The sequence below is a fragment of the Aquarana catesbeiana genome, linkage group LG12 (assembly GCF_042186555.1).
Source record: "Aquarana catesbeiana isolate 2022-GZ linkage group LG12, ASM4218655v1, whole genome shotgun sequence".
Classification (NCBI taxonomy): domain Eukaryota; kingdom Metazoa; phylum Chordata; class Amphibia; order Anura; family Ranidae; genus Aquarana; species Aquarana catesbeiana.
This window is the reverse complement of record NC_133335.1, coordinates 21,344,095-21,370,433: the sequence shown is the minus strand read 5'-3', so window position 1 is coordinate 21,370,433 and position 26,339 is coordinate 21,344,095. Positions and strand designations below refer to the sequence as shown.

At 44.0% G+C, this 26,339-nt stretch overlaps 1 protein-coding gene across 2 annotated transcripts in view; it reads left to right on the top strand.

The window, feature by feature from the left end:
- Nucleotides 1-26,339, top strand: part of HELZ2 (helicase with zinc finger 2) — a 70,742-nt gene that overhangs the window by 4,299 nt on the left and 40,104 nt on the right. For both annotated transcript variants that reach the window (XR_012236839.1, XM_073607366.1), the window contains exons 2-8: nt 367-1,324; nt 4,223-4,406; nt 11,875-11,991; nt 12,291-12,823; nt 16,468-17,100; nt 20,015-20,792; nt 23,659-23,734. Coding sequence is in view for 1 of the 2 variants with exons in the window: in XM_073607366.1 (XP_073463467.1) it covers nt 375-1,324; nt 4,223-4,406; nt 11,875-11,991; nt 12,291-12,823; nt 16,468-17,100; nt 20,015-20,792; nt 23,659-23,734 (3,271 nt within the window). In the remaining variant the exon portion in view is untranslated. The remainder of the gene's footprint in view (nt 1-366; nt 1,325-4,222; nt 4,407-11,874; nt 11,992-12,290; nt 12,824-16,467; nt 17,101-20,014; nt 20,793-23,658; nt 23,735-26,339) is intronic.

Here is a 26,339-nt window from a genome sequence, read left to right as displayed (position 1 = left end):
CAGAGCTGCAATAATGGGTGGAGTTCAGCATTTACTACCTCTACTTTTGTATTTGCCAGCATGTACAGTAACCTTAACTCCAACTAACAACCTAGATGGTGCAAAAGATGTATATAAAAAAAAAAAAAGTATGCTTGTTGGTCTTTTTTTTATCAAGCATGAGCAGGGACCTTTAATGTCCTTTTGAGAAAATGAGGATGATTCTTTAGACCTTGGTGCTGGGTGGCTGGATTATCTTTAGTATCCTAGTCAATGTGAACTTAAAAGTCCTAATGGTCCATGCTAGGGGACTTGTGGTTTTAGTATACTGTATGTCATTATAATCAGTTCTACTTTTCTGATTGCTCATTTATACTGTTGTTGAAGGCTTAGCCATGGGACAGTTTGCACCATTGGTTCCACCGGATGTGACGCCACTTCTAGCAACTGTGGAGCTCCGCCTGGCATGCGCCAAGTGCAGCAAGAGGCTTTACGAGATCACCTACACCTATAACCCTGTCCATCACAGCTGCAATGCCAACCTGCTTCTTTCAAGGTCAAGGAATGCTAAAGAAGTCAATGAATGGCACGAGGTGAGGCGCCGCCCTGCTTACCCAGTGCCAGCACGTTATGCCATCTGCTGGCACTACCGGCCCACCAAGGGTTGCATCCTGCACTACCAAAAATGCAATTTTGCTTGGACTGAGGAAGAAGTTCATATCTGGTCTTTTGAGAAGCACCATAATCTAGAGAGGAGCCACCTGCAATCAATTCTACTAAATAAGCCCATAGCAGGTGCTAGCCTCAAGGAGCTTAGTAGCTGGGAAGATATCTTAGGTGAGTTTGGAGGACGTTTTCAGTATATCTGTGAACAGTGTTTCCATCAAAGTCCTCGGAAGGTCACTCTTACCAGCTTATGCCAATCCCACCCTCGCCCAGTCCCTCTTCTCGCTCACATCGTTACCGACAATGACAGGAAACAATGCAACGCCATCCGACCTGTTCCTTATGTGCCCCATGTTCAACTGTGTGCCCACAGCTCCAGGGGTCTCCTGTGTCGAGAGGAAATTGGGCACTGCCCCAAAGCACACAGCGAGGTTGAGCTTGCGGTGTGGAAAATAGAGCTGAAATACGGCCTCAGCCGGAGTCTTATACAGGAGGAGGATGGTGGAGAGGACATAGGTTTCTACTGCCGCCTCTGCTTGGTGAGGGCAAGCACTCAAGAAAGTTTTGAAGCACACTGCTCTTCACTGGAACACGAGCGTATGCTTAAGGCAGATTCGTCACCAGTGTGGAATCACCGTGACCCGCCAGATGGCATGAAAAGATTCCTTCTCTGTCAAAAGTAAGTACACATGTCCACCTAAAACTGATGGATCGTTGTTTGCTAGATTTCCAAGAGTAAAACCATGTCCAAATCAAGAAAGCAGCCTAGGGTGACAACCATGGTTCCCTCCAAAGATACACTACGGTGAATGAGTGTGATTTCATCCTAGGGCTAGAAGTGTGTTGTCTACAGGATTACCAGGTATAATTATGAACAAAAAGGTCTGAAAAAAAAGAAAATGAATCTACCTAGAACATCTAAGAACTGGTAAGCTGCAATATATCAACGTGTATCTAACCCAAAAACAAAAATGGAATATATTGCAGCTTACCAGTCCTTAGATGTAGTGACTACGTTGTTTTTTAGGCTTTTTTTCCTTTATTTTTAGATGGAAATCCTTGCAGTAACATACTTCCTGCCCTAGGAAAACAAAACTTACTCGACTTTATGTATCAGGAGAACAGAAACATAGCATTGAGGGGCGTGGTTCTGTAGTTCCCAGAGAACATTTCAACTGATAAGTCAGCACAAGCAGAGAGCACAGGAAGTTATCATCTCACAAAATTTATGATACTTGAATTTATCAGACAGATACACCATATTACCAAAAGTATTGGGACGCATGCCTTTACACGCTCATAAACTTTAATGGCGTCCCAGTCTTATGCCCCGTACACACGGTCGGATTTTCCGACGGAAAATGTGTGATAGGAACTTGTTGTTGGAAATTCCGACTATGTGTAGGCTCCATCACACATTTTTCATCGGATTTTCCAACACACAAAGTTTGAGAGCAGGATTCCGATCGTGTGTACACAAATCCGACGGACAAAGTGCCACGCATGCTCAGGATAAATAAAGAGATGAAAGCTATTGGCCACTGCCCCGTTTATAGTCCCGACGTACATGTTTTACGTCACCGCGTTCAGAATGATCGGATTTTCCCACAATTTTGTGTGACCGTGTGTATGCAAGACAAGTTTGAGCCAACATCCGTCGGAAAAAATCCTAGGATTTTGTTGTCGGAATGTCCGAACAAAGTCCAACCGTGTGTACGGGGCATTAGTCCGTAGGGTTCAATATTGAGTTGGCCCACCCTTTGTTTCAATTATTTTTATTAAATTATTATACACATACAAACATTCCATTTCAATTAATTTCAAAACCATATTAATATATATAGGCATTTACAAAACATTCATAATAAACAAAACATAAAACACAATTGATACAAACATGGATATATCTCAAAATATACTCCAACATGTTAGAGATATTCCATATTCTCCCGCCGTCTAGTCGTCCCCCCATCCCCCCCTCGCAAAAAAAACCACAAAGGTGTTGTCCTTTATCCTTGTTATGCTTGTGAACAGTGCCCTAGTCCCCTACCTATAGCGTTACATTCTCTTAGTGACATTCCTTCTTATATAAATAAAACATGACATATCACATCCCTTTTTATTGATTTATGAGGAGGAAAAATTCTTTTACCACCTGTTGGAAATTCCTCCTTAAAGTGCCTATTTCCGTGAGGGAAAAACAAAACAAAAAACTTTATAATACCCTCACCCATTGCCTATAATAGAGTTGGCCCACCCTTTGCAGCTATAACATCTTCAACTCTTCTGGGAAGGCTGTCCACAAGGTTTAGGAGTGTGTCTATGGGAATGTTTGACTTTATGGACTTTGCTTTGTTCACTGGTCCAAATCATTTGGTGGAGGGGGGATTATGGTGTGGGGTTGTTTTTCAGGGGTTGGGCCTGGCCCCTTAGTTCTAGTGAAGAGAACTCTTAAGGCGTCAGCATACCAAGACATTTTGGACATTTTCATGCTTCCAACTTTGTGGGAACAGTTTGGGGATGTCCCTTTCCTTTCCAACATGACTGCTCACCAGTGCACAAAAAAAGGTCCATAAAGGCATGGATGAGTGAGTTTGGGGTGGAGGAGCTTGACTGAGTCCTGACCTCAACCCAATTCGAGCGGAGACTGTGAGCCAGGCCTTCTCGTTCACATCAGTGCCTTACCTCACAAATGTGCTTCTGGAAGAATGGTCAAACATTCCCCATAGACACACTCCTAAACCTTGTGAACAGTCTTCCCAGAGTAGTGGAAGCTGTTATAGCTGCAAACGGTGGGCCTACTCAATATTGAACCCTACGGACTAAAACTGGGATGTCATTAAAGTTCATGTGCATGTAAAGGCAGGCGTCCCAATACTTTTGGAAATCTAGTGTATATAAAAAAAGGTTTTCAGTGGTGTATTTAAAGCCTAAAGCTGTCCATACATAAATCCATTTTTTTTTTTTTGTGTTCAACCAGCGAGGTGAAGAAAAAAAAAAGGACACGCTCGAGGTTGATGGGGGAATCTTTCCCGCTGAGCTATTGTAGTCTGTCAGCAGTAGGTAGATCGACTTTTATGCAACCACCCTGCCCATACATGGATCAAACTTTGATCTATGAATGGCCGGCCTAAGTTTAGCTAAAACTAAAAATAGAAGAATCTCACAAATGACAGTTAATATGATGTGTCCTTTGTCCTGATTCTTCTGCTTTCAGTAGAAATCTTGCTGTGTTCTGTGGAAGTAGGAAATAGGGGGTAGGTCACAGCAAGATATCTACTGAAAACAGAAGAATTGGGACAAGGGTCATATCATGCTAACTTTAATGTCTTTTGTGCTGATTGTTCTGTTTTTAGTTTTAGCTTAAAGGGGTTGGAAACCCTTGTGTTTTTTCACCTTAATGTATCCTATGCATTAGGGTGAAAAAACTTCTTACACTGACCGGTACCGTGGTTTCGTTTTTGGTGTGTTTTTTTTTTGTAGTAACCACTCTTTTATCCTACTAATGTGCATATAACATACTATGTATCTTAGTTTATAAGTAATTTTTGTCCTGACTAATTTTTTTCATATAAAGCCCATCACAGTGCATCTATGGGGAGGGTTGTGGGAATGCCCACAGCCAAGAAGAACTGGAGGAATGGATCCTAAGGGTGAAAGTAAGCAGACGGAACAGGCAGGTGGTGGAGGAAGAAGGTCTGCTATCTTACCGGGACCAACTACTACAAGAATTTCACCAGAGCAGTAGTGACATGCCGGTGGTAAGTAAACACATAAGGAGGTGGTCTTCTATGATCTCTTCATCTTACTACAAAGGGATGATAAACATTATACAATATAACCTTGGCTTGTGAGCGTTTCGCAATACGAGCTATTTTTTTTTCTAAATCCTTACTCGATTTGCAAGCGTTGTCTCGCAAGATGAGCAGGATTCAAGCCTCTGTGGTGTGCAGTACCGCATGTGGCCAGAGGTGCGGGGGCACCGGTGACGCTCAGAGACACTTGATTCCCAAGTGTCTCCGAACGTCTCTGAGTGTTTCCGAGTGTTTCCGGTGCCCCCGCACCTCTGGCCACATGCGGTACTGCATACACCAGCAGTGGAACGCATTATCTGAGTTTTCATAGACTCCTTGTCAGAAACCATGAAATCACGCCGAGACAGAAGTACAGTTTAATCACACTTGTTTAATAATAAAAGTAAAAAGAACAAACGTAGTCAAAACATAGCCAAAGTTCAGTAACCGGAACAGATAGTCAGCCAAGCCAGAAGTCAGGGATCAATTTAGAGGAACAGCAAGCAGGATCTGGAGCCAGAAGGGATGTCAGCAAAGCAAATCTTTAAACAGGAACGCAGGAGATTGTCTCTTGTGATACTGACCATGGCAAAGGCAGAGGTCCTCTGGACTGGACGGCTTAAGTAGGCAGGACTGACGAGCAGGATATCATCAAGAGCTGAGTAACTGTGAAGAGAAAGGAGCTGGCAATTAGCCGACAGCTGAGCGGCCAGCTCAGAGAAGGAAGGGCTGAGCCCAGCCCTGACATTCCTATGGGGAAGCCCGCTTAGATATAGGAGTGATTTTGATTACAAGCATGCTTCTGGAACTAATTATGCTCATAATCCAAGGTACTACTGTATTCACGCTTGTCTTGGTGGCCAAAGCTTCCTTTGTTAACCAATTAAAGGGTCAGTCCACCCAAAGCTCAGTTTTTAGTTTTTCGTAGATGGTGGATAAGTTAAAGTATAAATAGAGGAAAAACTTTTTATTTGGTTTTGGTTGGGGGGAGAGGGATTAGAAAACCTGTCAGTTTGTATTGCTCTCTGTCGTCCCCCCCCCCCAATTAGGGAGATTCACCTTCTCTCTTTGTCCTGTTTGCCATTATCATTGAAAGTGAAAGTAAAGGAAAATTACACATTTTGGGTTGTCCCAAGAAAAGTAATAGAGGAGAAATCTTCCAATGAAGACAGTAGTTTCTGGTGGCCTGGGGGTCCCCAAGGGATTCCCTTTATTTGCAGGGATTTCCTCTCACTTCCTGTTTTAGCTATGAGACAGGAAGTGAAGCGAAATCTCCCCAATGGGGCACAGATGGCAAAAAACGAGTCAACAGGGGTTTTAATCCTCCCTTGCTCTATCCAAAATGAAAAAAAAAAAGTTTTGTCTATAGTTCTACTTTAAATACGTAACAGTTCCTTGTATGTCTTGAGGAGGGTCATATCTGTTGGTTTCCCAGGCCTGTGTGTCAGATTTAGCATTAAAGAGGAAGTAAAGCCTCTGAAAATAAAAAAAATACACCCTGCAAGACAAAGGCATAATGAGCTAGTATGCATAGCATACTAGCTCATTATAAATTACTTACCTGAGATCAAAGCCGCCGCATTGGCCCTCGTTCGCCACCTCCGACGCCGCCATTTATCCCGGAATGACTGGCCGGAGCCGCGATGAAGTCACTCTCGCACATGCTCGCTGGTGCCGCCACTAATGGCATGATGGCTGTTAGAAACGGCACGCTCAGTGCGCCTGTGCCCGATGTCTACAGTGCATGCACCGTAGACATCGGTGCCGCTATTTCTGCAAATATCTCCTAAACCTTTTAGGTTTGGGAGATATTTCTTGCACCTACAGGTAAGCCTTAATCTAGGCTTACTTGTAGGTTAAAGTGGTTGTAATGGGTTTACAACCACTTTAACAGTGAAGCACTGTGAATTTTGTATCTATTTTAAATTACGGAGAATGTACCAGGAGAGGGCGGGGGGGGGGGGTCATACAATGGTGGTTAGTGGCGCCCAGCAATGCAAGGCAGGTCAGAACTCCCAGCACTTCACTGTAAATGAGGGGCTCCCAAAACTTTAAGGTGGCTGGAAACATCCCCGCTCCAGGGTGGTTGGGATCACTCCAACTTCAAGGTGGCCGGGAAAAAACAGAAGGTTTCTTTGTCTATCTTGTGCATTGATAGCCGATTCAAAAGGCACATGTTAACTCACCGCATCAGAAAAGAAAATTATACGGGGACCTATTAGACCAGAGTTGAAGCGGTAGTTAACCGCGGCCAGGTATGTCGTCCCCTTCAGAGCAAATGCGCCGTTGACGTCACTGGCTGCATCCAGTGTGAATATCTCAGATATCTCAATATCGAGCAAAATGACGTTGGCAAAGTGGTTGCGATATCCTGACTGGATGTCATATGATGTTCTCAGGATATCAAGCCACTGCGCGCCCCCGGGGGTGCACATCGCAGCGATCTTTGTTGCGGCGTGTCGGTCTGACACACTGCAACTCCTGCCAGTGCCACCAGTGATGCCTATCAGTGAAATATATCAGTGCCAGCCATCAGTGCCCATCAATGCCCATCAGTGCCGCCTTTCAGTGCCCATCAGTGCCGCCTATCAGTGCCCAGCAGTGCCGTCTATCAGTGCCGCCTGTTAGTGCCCAGCAGTGCCGTCTATCATTGCCACCCATAAGTACCCATCAGTGCAGCCGTTCAGTGCCCATCAGTGTCACCTATCAATGCCCATCAGTGCCGCATATCAGTGCCACCTATCAGTGCTACCTATAAGTGCCCATCGTCAGTGCTCATCAGTGCCACCTCATCAGTGCCATCTCATTGGTGCCACCTCATCGGTGCTGCCTTATCAGTGCCCATCAGTGCAGCTTATCAGTCCCCATCAGTGAAGGAGAAAACGTACTTATTTACAAAATTTTATAACAAATACAAATAAAAACTTTTTTTTTTTTTCAAAATTTTCGGTCTTTTTTTATTCGTTTAGCAAAAAATAAAAAACGTAGAGGTGATCAAATACCACCAAAAGAAAGCTCTATTTGTGGGAACAAAATGATAAAAATGTAGTTTGGGTACAGTGTAGCATGACCGCGCAATTGTCATTTAAAAAGTGACAGCGCTGAATGCTGAAAATTGGCCTGGGCAGGAAGGTGTGAAAGTGCCCGGTATTGAAGTGGTTAATATAGGCTTACCTGTATGTACAAGTTTAAAAGTGGAGTTTAGTACTGCTTTAATTGGCATTTACTCATAGCATTTACTCAGTCCAATAAAATAAATCAGCTTGAGGCAATATACACACTGAGCTTTGTTTGTTGTGTGGGCAATTAGAGAATATATTTTGCAAACTTAAAGCATGAAGAATATTGACACAGGCCGCTTGCTTCGCGTGTGGGTTTCAGGGCACAGCCTCAGTCTGCAGAGTACTTGGCACAGTGTAAAGCCAGGCATTAGATTATGGCTGGGCTATGCATGCAGACCAGCCAATAACCAATCATGCCAAACATTCATGTTTGTGTATAGCAGAAGTTCATGTTTATTTAATAGAGGAGGGAAGGGGGATGCATTTAAATGGTCAGCATATTAATATAGAAAACAATAGCAGCAAGGTAAAAAAAAAAAAACTTAACTATTTAGATCAGATAAGAGTGTGACCGCAATCATTTATGTAAGGCAGTATTTCTCAACCTTTTTTTACAGTCAAGGCACCCTTTATAATTATGGACAGTCTCAAGGCACCCTCCAAAATTATGGGCAGTTTCGAGGCACCCTCCAAAATTATGGGCAGTCTCGAGGCACCCTCCAAAATTATGGGCAGTCTCGAGGCACCCTCCAAAATTATGGACAGTCTCGAGGCACCCTCCAAAATTATGGACAGTCTCGAGGCACCCTCCAAAATTATGGGCAGTCTCGAGGCACCCTCCAAAATTATGGACAGTCTCGAGGCACCCTCGAAAATTATGGGCAGTCTCGAGGCACCCTCCAAAATTATGGGCAGTCTCGAGGCACCCTCCAAAATTATGGCCAGTCTTGAGGCACCCTCCAAAATTATGGGCAGTCTCGAGGCACCCTCCAAAATTATGGGCAGTCTCGAGGCACCCTCCAAAATTATGGACAGTCTCGAGGCACCCTTCAAAATTATGGGCAGTCTCGAGGCACCCTCCAAAATTATGGACAGTCTCGAGGCACCCTCCAAAATTATAGAACTGACTACTATTTCAATGTTTCTCTTCTTCCCCAGTTTTTCTCCATCACCTAGTTAATGTAACCCCAACGCTGATGGACAGAGGCAGGGGAGGTTCAAACCAGCATGCTATGCAAGGGACTGACACGGCTCCCAACTGTCCCTGATTTCGAGGGACTGCCCCTGATTTGGAGCAATGTCCCTCTGTCCCTCATTCCTCCTCATTTGTCCCTCATTTTGGTCTGATCTATATAAATGTATATAAAATGCACTTTTTATCTTGTTTTATCAAAAAGTGTTTTCCAGCGTTAAACCTTTCATTTGATTTTTAAATTGCTGCATTTGTAAATTCCAAAAGCCAAAATAAAGGAATAGTAGTGGTAAAAAAAAAACACTTGTGGGTTTAACCAATCTTGTTTTTTTGTACAATTCTCCTTTAAGGGGGTGTGGCAAGGGGTGTGTCCTATGGCTGCATACTTTTGCTGATAGGTGTCCCTCATTGCCATCTCAAAAAGTTGGGAGGTATGCTGACATCCTCCTTATCAACTGATGATGTCATTGCTTGTTTGGAGGTTAGCGGTTGGAAGGTCGTAATGGTGCGCAATGAAAACCTGTGGCTTTGTGTAACTAAAAGGCAGGCTTCATCCACCCACTGCCTTGTATACAATTTTTGGGCACTTTTTAGGCATTTTGCCAAGGCACCCCTGAAGAGACCTCAAGGCACCCTGGTTGAAAAAGGCCGATGTAAAGAATATCCTGTGTTCTTTTGGCCAGTGTTCCACCCCTATATCAAGGAGCGCTAATGCTGTGTCTGGATCAATGTGTATTTTAGTAAATGATTAAAGAAAAAAATGTCATTTCATTTTACAGTGATGAATGGCTCGGGAATATCGCTGCCAATCTTTCAAGAGTGTAGTACCACCTATTCAATATCTTTTTTGCAGATTCCCAGTGCGAGATCCATGTCGAACCTTTAAGAGGCCATTAAATGGTTTCTTCTATTGTTGGATGGAGAATATGCAGTGATGATATTTTTTCCATCTGTCCATGCTTAGGTATTTAGCAAAACTATTGTAATTTGATAAAGTTTAGTAGAGGACTGTGGTCCCTTTTTTTCTGGTAATTTGTTAGTTTTAAAGCTGGCCTCTGTATAGTTTGCCCATTGTGGTGCAACAAGCTGCTTCCCATGACTCTAGATCCCTGGTGCCCAACCTGCAGCCTAAGGGCGATCACTTATCTGTATTTTTATATTGCCTTGTAATAGCAGTGATTTCTAGCAGCCTCTTGCAATATGTCTCCAGTCTATTACTGTGTCCTAAATCATATCTCCAGTCTCCAACACCTCCTATACCAGTGATGGCGAACCTTGGCACCCCAGATGTTTTAGAACTACATTTCCCATGATGCTCAACCACACTGCAGAGTGCATGAGCATCATGGGAAATGTAGTTCCAAAACATCTGGGGTGCCCAGGTTCGCCATCACTGTCCTATACCATGTTCACAGTCTCCTAAAGCATGTCCGCAGTCTCTGACTATCTCTTATATTATGTCTTTATGTCTGACCAACTACGATCTTATGTCCACAGTCTCTGAGTTTCTCTTGTATCATGCCCTTAGTCTTCAATTGTATCCTGTTGTGTGTCTGTTGTCTCTGATAGTGAATACTCAATGAATTTTATGTGTGACTCTTTGGTGATGTCAGAGGTTGCACTTGGTACTCCTATATCAAGAAAGTTGACCACCACAGCTCTAGATCCAAGTGATGGAGTAATATTTCCATTGCTCTTAGAGGACTGTTTGTAATAAAATTGGTGTGGAATCATCTAGGGTAGGTAAGTAGTAATTTCCATACTTTGATGGTCGCTAATATTGTATCCAGGTAGCAATGATCAGGTTTATGGCCTAGCTCCTAGTATTGCTCTGTGATGATCTGTGGTGGTTGTTTGTTCAATTTGTTTTCATAGTTCACTTCATTCTGGAGACCACCAGGATTTTGCCTGATCCAGTATGATGGCTTTGGAAAACCCATACCTATGGCTTTGTGGAAGTGTGTTATTTTGCTTCCTCAGATGCAATGGCATAGTATGCTCTTCATATTTGCAGATACTTTGTAGACAGCGAGATTGGCAATCATAAGAGGTAAAAGTATATTTCAGAACAATAAACATTTTAGGCACTACAATTCTTCCAGTGCATTGTTGCATTAGTTTCACTAGTAGAGCAGAGTAGTTGGCTTGGAACATACTAGAACTCATTTCAGGGACGTCTATTAGCTCATTGTGGACTTTTGCATGTTTTTATATAGCCCGTTCTTTCCTTAGATTGTCCAATCTGTGTTTTCAATTGTGTAATTTTTGCCTAAGTTCATTTTTCAGCTCTTTTCTTAGCAATAAGAGCATTGTCTTTAAAATGTGTTCCGACTCTGGATGGTTAGATATGTTGGGAGAGCTGCAAGTGACTCATAGGCCTCTGGAGCCTCCTGTGCCTAAGTAAAGTCATCCACTGTTTGCTTTTTACTCATCGGGCCTTTGAAGCAGGGTGACACAGATGGAGATATTGAGGGTCTCATATAAGCCGTTGGAATGTATTTGTGAGTCTGGGAGGAGGTCTTCCAAATCAGAAGGCTGTTCCAAATGTTTGCTGGATTGGACATCCGAGAGTAGAGTGTCATTATCTGCCCTGAAGTCAACTCAGGAGTCTTACTTCGCCAAAAAAGAAAATTAGTCTTGCTGCCTGTCAAGTGCCCAACCAAACACATTGCACGAATACTAAGAAGCTAGCTGACAGCATGCAGGCTCAGGCAGCTGACAAGCTAGCAGCCATCAGATTTTGGAAGTGACCTCTGACCCTACATTTAGCTTGCCTGATAGGTAGAATTTAATGACAGGCAGACGCCTAATTGCTAGTTGCTTTTACAAAGACATATGACTTTCTATGGTTTCAAGGAACACTCAGAAATGAAACCCAATTGTTCAAATACATGCAAGAGAGACAACCTGTCTACTCAGGGCTTCCCCCTTATTAATCCAGGTGTTTTGGTATTGCACCATTCCAGCAGGCCTGCTCAAAGCATGTACAGTACTGTAGATGTAGGCTGGGCATTCCCGTTACTATCTACTGTTGCTCCACAGAGAGAAAGGAAAGCTACACAGCACAGACCTACCTGGAAATTCTTGTGAGAACTCACTAAATCTTGCTTCCATAACTTTATCAAAACTCGGATAATAATTTATAACTTAAGAATACTTAGAAATATCTTTTCCCCCACAGCTCTCAGAAGAAGGTGAAAGCATTCAAGGTGTTAAAGTCTCGTGCGATAGTCCTTTAAAAATTCAATCTAATCAAAAGCCGGTGAAAAATGCGTGGAATTTTACTGTTCATTCCAAGGTAAGGAACACAAAGGGAATGCAATTTATTATTTTTAAAAACCTAGTGCACTAAAAATTTTCTGTATTGCCTTTAGTAGTCAGTCAGTTTGCAGTCTAAGTGATGTCCCCAGTTTTTAGGTAAAGAATAAGGTACATTCTCAGTGATGTCATCAGCAACAGTAAACGGTTAGGCTGCATTCATTTAAATAATTTTGAACAACGTGGCCTAGCCTTGTCCAACTGTATATTTATTTTCCTTTTTCCTTTGTAGGGTTTGACTATCTTTAGGGCATTAACTGTTGACTTATTTTGCTATAGATGCCCCTCCAACACGTGGCTTTACTGAAGATGGATCCTGGAGCTGCCTTTTCATTAAGAGCCCAAGGTTTGCCGGATTCCTGCCAACATGCCCATGGCCACTGGTTCCAGGTTAGGAGCTCCCGGACATATTATTATAAAGTCGAAGTGAGCGCTGAATGTTCAGTGTTTGGAGTCTTTGAGAAATGGTTGACTATGGATTTTGGAATCCGGCCCATCTTGCTACAGAAGATCTTTGTGCAGGTGGGATGTCAGGAAGAAATCCCGAGTGATTTGGAAAAGTCTCCAGAACAGGATAACAGCCCACTGACATCGTCTGAACGCTGGATCCCAGGAAAGCAGTTGTGGATCCCATGCAAGGAGAGAGCGCATGAGGAAGAAAAACTTTTGAACATGTATAAACCTCCCTCCATGAATCCAAGTTATGGTGGGAGAACCGCAAAGCAACAGGCGCTGACAGTAGAAAATTATCGGGAGGTGATGCACATCAAAGTTCTTCAAGAAGAGGCCGCTAGAGAAGAGATAATAGCCAGGTGAGCTTAGGTGACGTACAAGGATAGCCACACCTAAAACTTAAGCTGGCCAAACACATTTCAGTGTTATTGTACAATCTCTGTACATCCTTCCTTAGATTTACCAACAACCTAACAGGGAATGCCTATGTAAACCATTCCGTTAATATCCAATCATGTAAGCCCTCTCACCACATAGATGTTGGTAAATCTTAAGATGATTGCACAAGAATATTATAATGTTTATAGCCTGTGTAGGCAGGCTTTTGTTTGCATCAGGTGGGTTTTCATTCCCAAGCAAGACTATAGGAATGCAAAACCAACTTGAAGCAGTTCAAATGTAGGTCAAATGCACCTGATGTAATTGACACAAGCCCAATGCCAGTTGACACTTGCCCATGTGGTCCCGTTACATGGTTCACGAGTCTTGGCCTAGTTGCTGAATGGCTCCAGTTTCCACCTTGCCATTCATCTTTCGCAGCATGCTCATGTCAATATGCTTATTTTCTGTAAAAACCTGGATGATTGTGGTACATCACCTTAACAAAGCACCCCATAACTGTCAGCACCTTGACAGAACAATCCATTTAGCTGCCTGCAATGTACAGGAATCATTTAGGCTTGAAGAGGCCCGGCATATGTTTCCTGCATCACCAACAAAAAACACCAATTACTGAAGTTATGTATTCATCAAAAATGCTGTTGGTATATGTTTCTGTTCCTCTGCACAGCGACATTCAGAATCAAAGAGTGAGGACCAACTCACACCATGAAGCCAATTTTCCTCAACTACAGTACACATGTGATGATGGCGAACAGCATGCTGACCTAAGGAAAGAGTGGAGTAAGCACTGTGGTGAATCATGAGGGTGCTGCTGCTTCCTTATTAACAAATCAGCAGGCTGGGGAGTGTGTCCCCGACCAAGCAATGCAGCGGGTGTTGTGGAGATCCGGGGTTAGGGTCTGGATCACAAAACTGTCTGCAAAGAATTGCCAAGACTTTGGTGGCTGCAGCTGTTCCTATATACTGTATGTGCCCTTCTGAAACGTGCACATAATACATTTTTTGGCAACTGCTGTTGGGCATGGCTCTTTCTGTTCTAGCTAAAGAACATCTTTATGTCATATGCTAGGAAAATATAAATATATATCTCTACTTCAGAAGACATAGCTGCAAAGCACACAAGGATGCTAAAGTGATAAAGTAATGTGAAACTTTCAGGAGAGTGAAATTCCATCCAAAACCTTCACTAGGGTAGTTCAGACGTAACCCAGCTCCCCCAAACACTCACATACCCCAAAAGCTAACCACCCACTTGATAGAAATCAAACACTTCTTAAAGATGGGTTTAAATGGCCGTAAGGCCTTTTATTATACAAAATAACTATAACCATCAATAACCATAATAAACAATAAATAACCAATATATTACAGATTTACATTACTACTAAAGTACATTACTACTAAATACATTACTACTAAACTACCATCAGGGAGGGAGAGAGGGACGTTCTTTTGATGGCTTCTGACTCTGTTGCATCCAAACCCCCTCACTGCAGTCTAATGTACTACGCTCCTCCTCACACCGTCTCCTCGACCAATCACGTGAATACCTCCCCTTTCATATTTTTTCAAAGACTTCATTCTACGCTGCCTGGTTCCCCCTTCACCCTGTCATGCCAGCCCTACCCATATTCATGCTTCATATATTTTTCTTTGTTTCAGTTTTTGCACTGTGTCGACCCCTTTCCTGGGAAGATTTGTCTTCACTTCTTGTCCTAGTTTTCCCAGGGCTCTGTGCAAATACCTGTTTTCTTTTTGTAGTGCACACTGCAGGACAGGGATGTCAAACTCTATTTCATTGTGGCCTGCATCAGCAGTGTGGTTGCCTTTAAAGGGCCGGCAGTGCAGATTTCAGGACTATACTACACACAGAGTGCAGAGTTCAGGAGTGAATTACGTACAGAGTGCAGAGTTCAGGAGTGCGTTCCATAGAGAGTGCAGGGTATAGAGGTGCACTCTGTACAGAGTGCAGAATTCTGGAGTACGCTACGTACAGAGTGCAGCATTCAGTAGTACTCTATGTACAGAGTGCAGAGTTCAGGAGTACGCTACGTACAGAGTGCAGCATTTAGGAGTACTGTATGTACAGAGTGCAGAGTTCAGGAGTACGCTAAGTACAGAGTGCAGCATTCAGGAGTACTTTATGTACAGAGTGCAGAGTTCAGGAGCACGCTACGTACAGAGTGCAGCATTCAGGAGTACTCTATGTACAGAGTGCAGAGTCCAAGCATACGCTATGTACAGTACAGATTTCAGGAGTATGCTGTTGGATCCATGAGCCACTGAGAGCAAAGTGGTCCCTTGTAAACACAGAAGAAAGTGGAGCAGTGACAGTGGAGAGTGTGAGTGGAGGGCGAGAGCCAGAGGTGGCAGAATGGTGTTCCGCCACATTCCTGAAAAACTGGGTGCGAGGGCCACATGACAAGGCCTGGCGGGCCAGATTCAGCTCTCGGGCCTTGTGTTTGACATATATACTGTAGGAGATTCTACAAAGGCATATATGTTGGATGGACTTCAGCAAGGGGAAACAGAAGGTTCACCTCAGAGCAAACCCTCGAGTATTACCTTTATAGGTAGTAAAGTGGAATTTAAGCATGACCGGCAGTGTGAAAAATTACAATGGCGTTGACCCCTTTTAATACTATCCAAAACTAAAAAAAAAATTAATTGGAGCTTCCCTTTCCCGCTTTAAATCGAAACTCCAGGCAAAAAGTTAAATGCACAAATTAAAGCGATTGTGATTGTAAAGTCTAATTTTTTTCTCTATTAAAATAACATGTTATACTTACCTGTTCTGTGCAGTAGTTTTGCACAGAGCAGCCCAGATCCTTCCATTCTCGGGTCCCTGGCTGGAGCTCCTGGCCCGTCCTGTGAAGTGCCCCCACAGCAAGCAGTTTGCTAAGGGGGCACCCGAGCCGAGCTGCAGCTCCGTTTGTCCACTCAGACACAAAGCTGTGGTTCAGCCCCACCCCCTCTTTCTCCTGATTGGCTAACTGAGTTGGATTAACAGCATCGGGAGTCAATGGTGCTGCTGCTGTGTCTCAGCCAATCAGGAGGGAGAGTCCCGGGGTGGCTGAGGCACTTGTGGACATCGCTGGATAGAGATAGGGCTCAGGTAAGTGTTAGGTGGGCTGCTGCAAACAAAAGGCTTTTTATCTTAATGCATAATTTGTGTTCATGACTGCGAACTCGCTAAAGCCATCCTGTGAGGAAGCTGTCACTGTGGACAGCTAACCACCAGTGGCCAAGGCATTCTCTGCCCCACAGCCTCACATATACAAGGGCTGTGTATACACGTGGCTTCGTGCTGGGGAAGGTCTCAGACACTTTTGATCGGCTAAACGCCGTGACAGCTTCTTGGCTTTCTGTCCGAACACGCCTATCCTCATCCCTGCTCTCCACCTCACCTCCAGCTTATGAGGTTGGTGACCCATTAAGCAGTAAAACTAAATCAAAAAATTGCAGATTAATCTTTCTGGTTGTGGCAAGAGAGTGTAAATCTTGAGTAATCACAAAACCTTCACTATGCTAAAATAGTGAATTGTTTGGGTGGAATTCCACTTGAATACCTTCAGCTGACCACCATCTTTGCATTCTCTAGGTTAAACCTGAAGGCTGATGTGACCTTGACCAGGATGCTAAGCTTGCAGAATGGTGAGATGAAGTTCTCTTCAAACGGGGAGCTTTTTGCAAAGGCGCCACTTCCTAAGGGCCTGACGAAAGACACAGAGGAAGGATATTTACTACAGAGGTCCGTGCCCACTGCCTTGGTGGCTCCCAGTCTGCAGCAGGGAGACAAAGTCTATGAAGTGCACATGGAGCTCAGCAGTGAATTAGATGGCAGTGTTGTGCTCCGCATCCCAGAACGGTGCTGCCGTGAGCTGTCTCTTCATCCGGAATCCTCTGTCAAAATGGAGATCCAATTCCAGCTTGACCGGCTGCCATTCTGTGTGTATCACGAAGCCATAGACCGCCTTTTAGATGTGGCCCTATTGCTGCCGGACCTAAGCAGGTGTTGCGTGCCCACCTCTGAAGAGCAGATGTCCTGGGGCAACAGCAAGCAAAAAATGGCAATCTCTTACATAACCGAAAGAGTGACGGGCAAACAACCTGTGGCCCCACTAGTTATTTATGGCCCTTTCGGGACTGGAAAAACTTCAACCATGGCCAAAGCTGCACTGCAAGTGATCAAACAAGCCGGAACCAGGGTGCTGATCTGCACTCACAACAACAGGTACTGACTGTAAGCAAACGGTATATTAGAGACAATTTATTTTTAGCTTTAAAAGTTTTTAAAATATTGTTTTATGAATTTTAAGCTTAAACAACGTTGTTTTAGAAATGCATTTTTAAATAAACACTGTCACTGGGTGAGGAAAAACACGCTGAGCTATAAAGTTTAGACACATAGCGGGAGATTTACTAAAACTGGAGTGTGCTGCTCTTTTATTGTCAAAGCTTAAAGCGGAGTTCCACCCAAAAATGGAACCTCCGCTGATCGGATTCCTCCCCCCCTCCGGTGTCACATTTGGCACCTTTCAGGAGGGAGGGGGGAGCAGATACCTGTCTAATCCAGGTATTTGCTCCCACTTCCGGTGATAGATCACCCGCAGGCTCCGCGGTGATCTACGCCATGTCCGGCCCCTCTTCCATCCCCCCTGCTGTCTTCTGGGAGACACACAGGTCTCAGAAGACAGCAGAGACACTTCCTGATTCCCTTACCGAAGATGGCGGCGCCTCCACCCGAGAGCCGAGGGACAGAACGGCTTCGGGTGAGGATATTGTGGGCGCCCTGGACAGGTAAGTGTCCATATTTTAAAAGTCAGCAGCTGCAGTATTTGTAGCTGCTGACTTTTAAAAAACGTGACGCACGGGGGGGGGGGCTTGGCGGCAAATTCAAAAAGTACAAAAAACATAACACATACAGTACACTGTAATCTTACACAGTGAAGGAAACAGAGCAGGGAGCGGAGCCCGGCACACAGAGCATCGGGCGGAGGACAGAGCCCGCAGACACAACGGAGGGGACATCGCAGGATCCTGGTGACAAGGTAAGCAACCAGGACCAGGATTCTTCAATGTAATCCCGAGTGTGGCTCGAGGTTACCGCTAATGGTACTGAAATTTAACCCCCGAGTCACATTCAGGAATACCACCAGGAAGGTTAAAAGCTGGAGTTCCGCTTTAAAGTGGTTGTAAACCCTTTACAACCACTTTAACCTACAGGTAAGCCTAGATTAAGGCTTACCTGTAGGTGCTTGAAATCACTTACCTGTAGGTGCTTGCATCGTGTAGGAGATATTTGCAAATCGCCATAGGGCGATTTCTCCTGCGCATGTGCCGGAGTTAGAAAGGGCACACAGTGCCGTTTCTAGTTCGGGTCATGCCGTTAAAGGCATGACCCGTTAAAGGCAGCTCCCGCGCGCATGCGCGGGAGTGACGTCATGCGGCTTCACACGACTCCGGCCAGTCACAGAGCCGGAGTTTGCGGCCCCGGAAGGATGAGGGGTGAAGAATGGACGCTCGCTACTAGCGAGGAAGACGGGGACATCGTGGGCTTCTCCTGCAGGTAAGTGTCACATAATGGGCTACTATGAGATGCATAGTGGCCCATTATGCTTTACCTTTGCAGGGAAACAAAGAGGAAGTAACACCCATCAGGGTTTACTTCCTCTGTAAATCACATTGCTAGCCTAAATATTGAAATTTGCACTTAAAACTGTAAATTCGGGAATACAGCCAGGGAGGTTAATGCATAGAATGCAGTAAGGTGAAAAACCTAGAGAATTTACAATTTCTTGTTTAAAAAAATGCAGGCAGATAGGCCTTTATTGCACAAGAGTCTATATGCTAGCAATTTAATTCTGATTGTACACTGAGCCTCAGGGAGAGAACGAGAAGCTGAGTTCCGAGCATTATTGCTTAATGTGCAGTGTCATTTCTTTACGTGGATCACTTCATAGAGCATCTCTTTAATTCAGACTAATAGGTGTTGATTTTGACATCAAATTTCAATTTAGTTTTAGTCATAGTCTTCTGACTAAAATGTCATTTTTGTTTTAGTTGTATTTTAGTCATCTGAATTGTTTTACTTTTAGTCGTATGTTATTCGACTAAAATCTCCAGCACAATTTTAGTCGACTAAAATGGAATGGGTTTAGTTAAATTGTAATGCATTATTTAAGCATTTCTCAAAAATTTCCTAACTCCTGGAGTAAAAATCTAATAACATGTTATTATTTATCGTATTAAGGTTTTTGTACATGCACTACAGACACAGATTTACCCGTAAATCCCGTAAAGGTTTTTTTACAAGAATATTAAGTTTTTGTCAAACAGAAGTGCAACTTTAAAATATTTAAAAAAAAAAAATCAGCACTTCACTAGCTAAAAATCAGAACTGAATCTGTGCAATCAAAATTGGATGAGGGGGTTATGTTAACCAACAGAAATAACAATAGTAATGCTCTCACAAGCTTCAATGTAAAACAGGCCTAGAATTAGCTCAATGTGAAGCCATCAGTAGTGTTACTAGTCCCGACTGGAGCCGCTGGGATCATGGAGAGGCAGTAGATGCCGGGGATAAGATCCAGAGAAGCTGTCAGAGAGCCGCCGCAGGAACCTCAGAAGAACTGTCAGATGGAGCTGTCAAAAGCCTTGGTGGTAGTGGCCAATCAGGAACCATTTCAGAGGAAAAACCACTCCTCCTTCATCGGCCTCTTCCTTCATCAACGGCGTGGTTTTGCCTCTGAAACAGTTCCTGATTGGCTACTAGCACCCAGGCTTTTGACAGTTCCATCTGACAGTTCTTCGGAGGTTCCTGCGGTGGCTCTCTGACAGCTTCTCTGGATCTTATCCACGGCATCTACTGCCTCTCCATGATCCCAGTGGCTCCAGTCAGGGACTATTAACACTACTGACAGCTCCATATTGAACTAATTCTATACCTGTTTCACACTGAAGCTTGTGAGTTCATTACCATTGTTTTTATACATTTTATATGAATAAAATCTTGCTGCTCTATTGGTGGTCTGGCACCTCTCTCTCCCCTTCCCTTACTATAAAACAAAATGCCCCTCCCTCGCATTTTTGTTTCCGCATACATTTCTCTCATTTTAGCTCAGCATACATTTTTTTCTTCCCCCTAGTGCTGCTGATCTCTATATAGAAGAACATTTTGATCCATATGTGAAATCTGGTCACCCAGAAGCTACTCCACTACGATTGAAGTACACCTTGAGTCCTGTCAACAGGACAACACCCATCACTTTACTCTACTGTGCCCTCACAGATGACCAGTCTTGCTTTGTTAAGCCCACCAAGGGTCTCCTGGACAAGCACCGCATCGTTGTGACAACCGCTGTAACGGCCAGGGACCTAGATGTACCCAGAGGTTATTTCACTCATATATTACTGGATGAGGCAGCACAAATGATGGAGAGTGAAGCTCTCATACCATTAGCATTAATGAACCACAAGACACGGGTGGTGGTGGCTGGAGACCACATGCAGGAGACCCCAAGGTTCTTCCACAGGACCAATGTGGAAGAGCACACCCTACTCACTCGGCTTTTCACCCATTATCAGAGTAAAGACTGCCCAGCAGCTAAGAACAGCCGCATTGTCTTCCACCAGAACTACCGCTCTGTACCCGCCATTACCTCCTTTGTGTCCCGTTGCTTTTATGTTGGACGTGATGATGCTATTGAGGCTTGTGCAGTCCAACCAATGGAACCTCCTCCGGGATGCCAGGCCCTGGCCCTGTTCCATGTGCATGGTCAGTGTTCTGCTGAAGGCAATTCATGGATAAATGTGTTGGAAGCGCAGCAGGTGGTGGAGACCGTCAAAGATGTTCTTCAACGTTGGCCACAGAATTGGGGGAAGGTGAACGGGAGCAAAATTTGCGTGGTGTCCCATGGTTCTCAGGTAAAACATTTTCCAAATATTCCCAGTCACTATAACTAAGGATCCAATGTTTATTGATCTTTTGAGTACTTTTTTTTCCCATGCTCATAATTTCACAACTCTGAAAGACCTTCATAATTCCGAGCTAATTTTTTTTCCAGGATCTTTCAAACTCTTTCTCTTGAATCACATTTGTAACCTATCCATACCAACTTTATTTTACCCGTTTTTTTATTTTGAACAGGCACCATCCACCTATCCTTTGTTCATGGTCCATGTGTTCAGTTGATATGAACACCGGTCTTATGGTACTGTAGCGGTCTTATGGTACTGTGTTAAAGTTGAACTTCAGACACATATAAAACACACAGATTAACACAACTCGTTATCTATTATATATTATACAGTGTAAAATACACAAACAAATGAGCTCTGTACCACAAAGATAGCCCTTACTCCGTGTATCCATGGAAAAAAAAAATATAATACAACATACAAACTCAGATCAACTGCTGACACCTAAAAGATTTAAAAAAAAATTCCCATATATCAAATCAAAATATCAATCTGAGTTTGAGGAGGTGCTGTGATCAATCAAAACCCAAAAAAAGTAAAGTAACGGAAGTTAATCACTACACAGTCACCTCCATCACATCCAGTGTCAACAAACGTGAAATGGTGATATCAATAAAGAAAGAAGTTCATAAGTAATGTCCATACTATTCACTTATTTTATCTTCTCCCCCACCAAGTGACACCTTGGATCACCACGTGTATACTGTACACATCCACACCCTTCTAGTCAGGCATTCAACAACTCGACATGGCTCTCATAACAATGATTGGCATGCAGCGCTTTTGTTAATGTGGAATCAGTCACCCTTCTTCGGAGGCATAAACCTCCAATGACTTCTCCTTACAGTATATCACTCCACAACAATATAATAAAAAAAAAGAGGTTAATAGTTTACAAAAAAGAAAAAGAGGGAACTTCCATAGCATGATACTACATAAACACTATTTAAAATTGAACTTACTAACAAGCATATAAAAGAAAGCACAACCAACAACTCCCAATTCAATTAATTGAAGCTCCAGTAGTGCGGTATACAGGCCAAGTTATCGGCGCCTCACCTGGTCCTCTACTTCGTCACATCCGGTGCGTCACTTCTGGGTCGCCATCTGACGTCACTTCCAGTTGCTGTGTAGCAACACCTTGACGCGTTTCGTCCTTCCAACTTTTCAACAGGGGGTGGCTGCATGGCAAAGAAACCTCTTCTAAACAGTCAGGCTGCAACTTGTTAACCATTTGTATGCTGATACATCGTACCCACAGGCACTGATCTTATTGAATGACTAAAGCTCCCAACAAGTACATAGCATGCCAAAATAAAATAAATATGTGCTGCACTACCAATCCTCAAACACTTAAATGTGGCACAGCATTCTGAAAAGTTCAGTCATGGCCCACAAATAAATATTCTTCCTACATCACAAGTGTTGCCAAATGTATCCTATGCATTAAGTTGAAAAAACACCTGGCAGTGACCGGCCCCCTAGCCCCCCAGTTTTACTTACCTGACCCCCGTAATTTTGTTGGCAGAGACGCGCTCTCCCTCTCTCCACGAGGTCCTGGCTCTAGATTGGATAGATTGATAGCAGCGCAGCCATTGGCTCCCGCTGCTGTCAATCAAATCCAATGACAAGCGCGCCAGGGGACGGGGCCGAGTCCGGCATTCGTGTCTATGGACGCAAATGCTGGACTCGGGAGCGCACCCGCAAGGTAACCCCCTCAGGAGAGCACTTCTCCTAGGGGGTTATCTGATGTGGGGAGGAGCTGCGAGAGCCACCGGGGGACCCCAGAAGATGAGGTTCGGGGTCACTCTGTGCAAAACGAGCTGCACACTGGAGGTATGACATGTTTGTTATTTTTTTTTTTTTAAAAGAAACGAACCCTTACAATCACTTTAAGCATGTACTCTACCCAAAACTACCCCCAAAAAATGGTTGCCTACACTTTAAAGTATAAATAGGCAAAAACTTTATTTTTATTTTTGGATAGAGCGGAAAGGGATTAGAATACCTGACAGATTAATGGGTGGCACAGTGGTGTAGTGGGTAGCACACTTGCCCAGCAGTAAAAAGGGTCGCTGGTTCAAACCCCAACCATGACACTACCTGCCTGGAGTTTGCATGTTCTCCCTGTGCGTGCGTGGGTTTCCTCCGGGTACTCCGGTTTCCTCCCACACTCCAAAGACATGCTGGTAGGTTAATTGGCTTCTGTCTAGGATATGAATGTGAGTTAGGGACGTTAGATTGTAGGTTCCTTGAGGGTAGGGACTGATGTGAATGTACAATGTATATGTAAAGCGCTGCGTAAATTGACAGCACTATACAAGTAGTAATAATAATTTATATTGCTGTCTGTGTTCCCATTAGGGAGATTCATCCTCTTTATCTTGGTGATCATTAATCCCAAAAGTGAAAGGAAATCCCAAGTGAGTAGTCAGCAGAACAGGAATATAGGGGAAATCTTCCAATGGGTGCACCAGCTCTGGTGACCTTGATGACTACAAAGGATTTCCTTTACTTTGGAGGGATTTCCTGTCACTTCCCATTGTGGCTACCGGACAGGAAGTGAAGGGAAATCTCCCCAACAGATGGCAGAAAAAGCTGACAGGGGTTATTATAACCGTCTCTTACTTTATTCAAAATGAAAAAAATAAAAAAACATTTTGTCTTCAGTTCTACTTTTAATTTTATTTAATAATAGCACAGTTTAGGACAGGGAGATAAAAGTTGGTGCATATAAGATTCCTAAAATAATTTTGAAGCCGGATATACCTGTATGTGTTTATAGTTAAACCTCTCCTCTCATCCTCTGCAGGTGGTACTCATACGTCAAGAGCTACGCAAAGTAAGACTGTCTCATGTCATTGTGAACAACTATGACAACATTATCGGTGAGCCCCAGTACCACCTTTTTAGTTGTTTTTTTTTGTTTTTTTTACTGAGACCTTATGCTGCATGCAAACTGTTTTATTGTAAACGCCAAGGAGATGTTCCCTAAAGTAGATATTCTTTATGGCACTTAAGCCGGCCATACATGATTTGAAATTCAGCTAGTTCAACAGGGACCAATCAAGATTTGAACAATCTATAGGCAGGCCAATTGTACCCAGGTCAATCCATTAATCGACTTGGGTACCGGCATGTCGGATTTTCGGCATGTAATTATTGCCTGCGGCAAACTATGTTTCTTTCCTGCAACTCGTGGTTTAAATGCTGACTTCCCTCTGCCTTTGCTAATGTAGTACCCCTTATGCAATATTAAGAAGGGAAAATAAAAAAAATTTCAATGTTGCCTAGCTGTAAAATGACCGCACATCTCTGGGTCCTGGGCAGCTGTTGCAAAAGCCGAAAATGGTAAGGAATTCCCAGAGCAGTGACGTCACCCCACTGACACCAATGCTCTGGGTGTTGTCGGAGTCTTCTCCCATCAGTCACAGCAGCATGTGATACACAAACCTCATAAAGTAAGCATAAAAGCTTCCTTTACCCTTCCTAACCCTAGGTTCACATCTATGTGTTTTTTAGTGCGTTTTGAAGTTTGCAGAAACGCACTACAGTCCATTAAACTTAGTTTCCATGGTACAAGTTCACATCTATGAGATTTGCGGCATTTTTGGAAAGGGTCTGGAACTTTTTTCCCGCGTTTTGCGGGTAATAGATTTCAATGGAATTGCACCAGAAATGCAAGTGTTGTGTTTATGATGCGATTTTTGATGTGTTTTGCATTTTGCGTTTTTTATTTTAATGCTGTATATAGCTAGTTGCTAAGCAGGGGGCCAGGAAGCCGGCTGCCTCGTCCTTAACAACCAATGAGTTATCAGCTGTCAACGGGGTTCCCTGCTGACAGCTGATTGTAAAAGATTTTTTTAAAAATTGGCGTGGGGTCCCCCCCCCAGGTCCATTCCAGGCCCCCCCCCACGTCAAAAAAATGTTTTAAAAGGCATAGAGTCCCCCCCCCAAAATCCACACCTAACCCTTTTCCGAGCATGTACCCCAGCAGGTCAGGAAATGGGGAAAGGGAGGGGACGAGCGAGCCCCCCCCCCCTCCTGAACCATATAAGGCCACATGCCCTTGCCCATGTTGATGGGTACAAGGGCCTCTTCCCAACAACCCTAACTGGTGGCTGCTGGGGTCTGTGGGCGGGGGGGCTTATCAGAACCTGGAAGCCCCCAGATCCCACCCCCCACATCGTACCTCTACCCATTCACCTCAAAAAGCAGTGAAATGTTAAAAAAAACAAGAGCCGTTTTTTGACAAGTTCTTTATTAAAAAATAGCTCTGAGCCACCTTCTCCCGATGCCGTCTTCTCCCACCATCACCTCCCCTGGTGCCGCCTTCTCCCGCCGCCGTCTTCTCCCGCCGCTGTCTCTCCCGCTGCTGTCTTCTCCCACCGCCGTCTCTCCCGATGCCACCTTCTCCCGCTGCCGTCTCACCGGCTACAATCTCTCCCGGTGCCATCTTCTCCCGGTGCCGTCTTCTCCCGGTGTCATCTACTCCCGCCGCTGTCTTCTCCCGCCGCCGTCTCTCCCGCTGCCATCTTCTCCCACCGCCATCTCTCCCGGTGCCATTTTCTCCCACTGCCGTCTCTTCAGCCACCATCTCTCCCGGGGCCATCTTCGCCCGGTGCCGTCTTCTCCCGATGCCGTCTCCTCCCCGATCTGTCTTCTTGTGCTATCTTCTCCCACTGCTCTCTTCTTCCTCGCCGCCGGATACCCACTGTATTAAAAAAAAGCTGCTCTTCTTCTGTGGCTGTCTTCCTCCGTTGTGTTGTCGCCCGCTGTCTGGCATCCCTTAAATAGCCATGGGGCGTGGCCATCCAATGACATCACCCGGAGAGCCCGCCCTTGCTCACTTTGGGAGGTTTTCAGCAACAGTGCTGTCACTCAAGGAACAGAGGGCAGAACAAGGTGTGACCAGGTGCTAAGTGACAAGCCAACGGCTTGTGAATCAAAATTGACAATGCTGAAAGCTGCACATAGCCCCCCCCAACAAATTTTCATCCCACTTTAGTGCCAGAAAGTATTGCAATGACCGCCATTTTTATTCTCTAGGGTGTTAGAAAAAAAATGTATAATGTTTGGGGGTTCTAAGTCATTTTCTAGCAAAAAAAATGTTTTTAACTTGTAATCAACAAATCTCAGAAAGAGGCTCGGTCCTTAAATGTTTAAATGCATAAGCAAACATTTATTTTATTGCAGTTCACCAATTCTTAGAGATGATAGCTGCATTAGTTCCTTTTTTAGTTTTTCTTTCTTTAATTTTTAAACAGACCAAGCTGTCCTGCAGATGTAGCAAGATGAGAGTTGAAGCAAACCATATAAAAGTCACAGGGTTGCATACAATGGTCAGCTTTTATATATTTATGTAAAACCTTTATTCCAAAAAGGAACAAAACTGTTGCTGTTTAAAAAGTGTTAAAATTTAGCTTCAGTTTGTTAGAGTATCTAAATCTGCTAGTACATCTAACACTCCTCCATCCAGAATGGGACACTTTA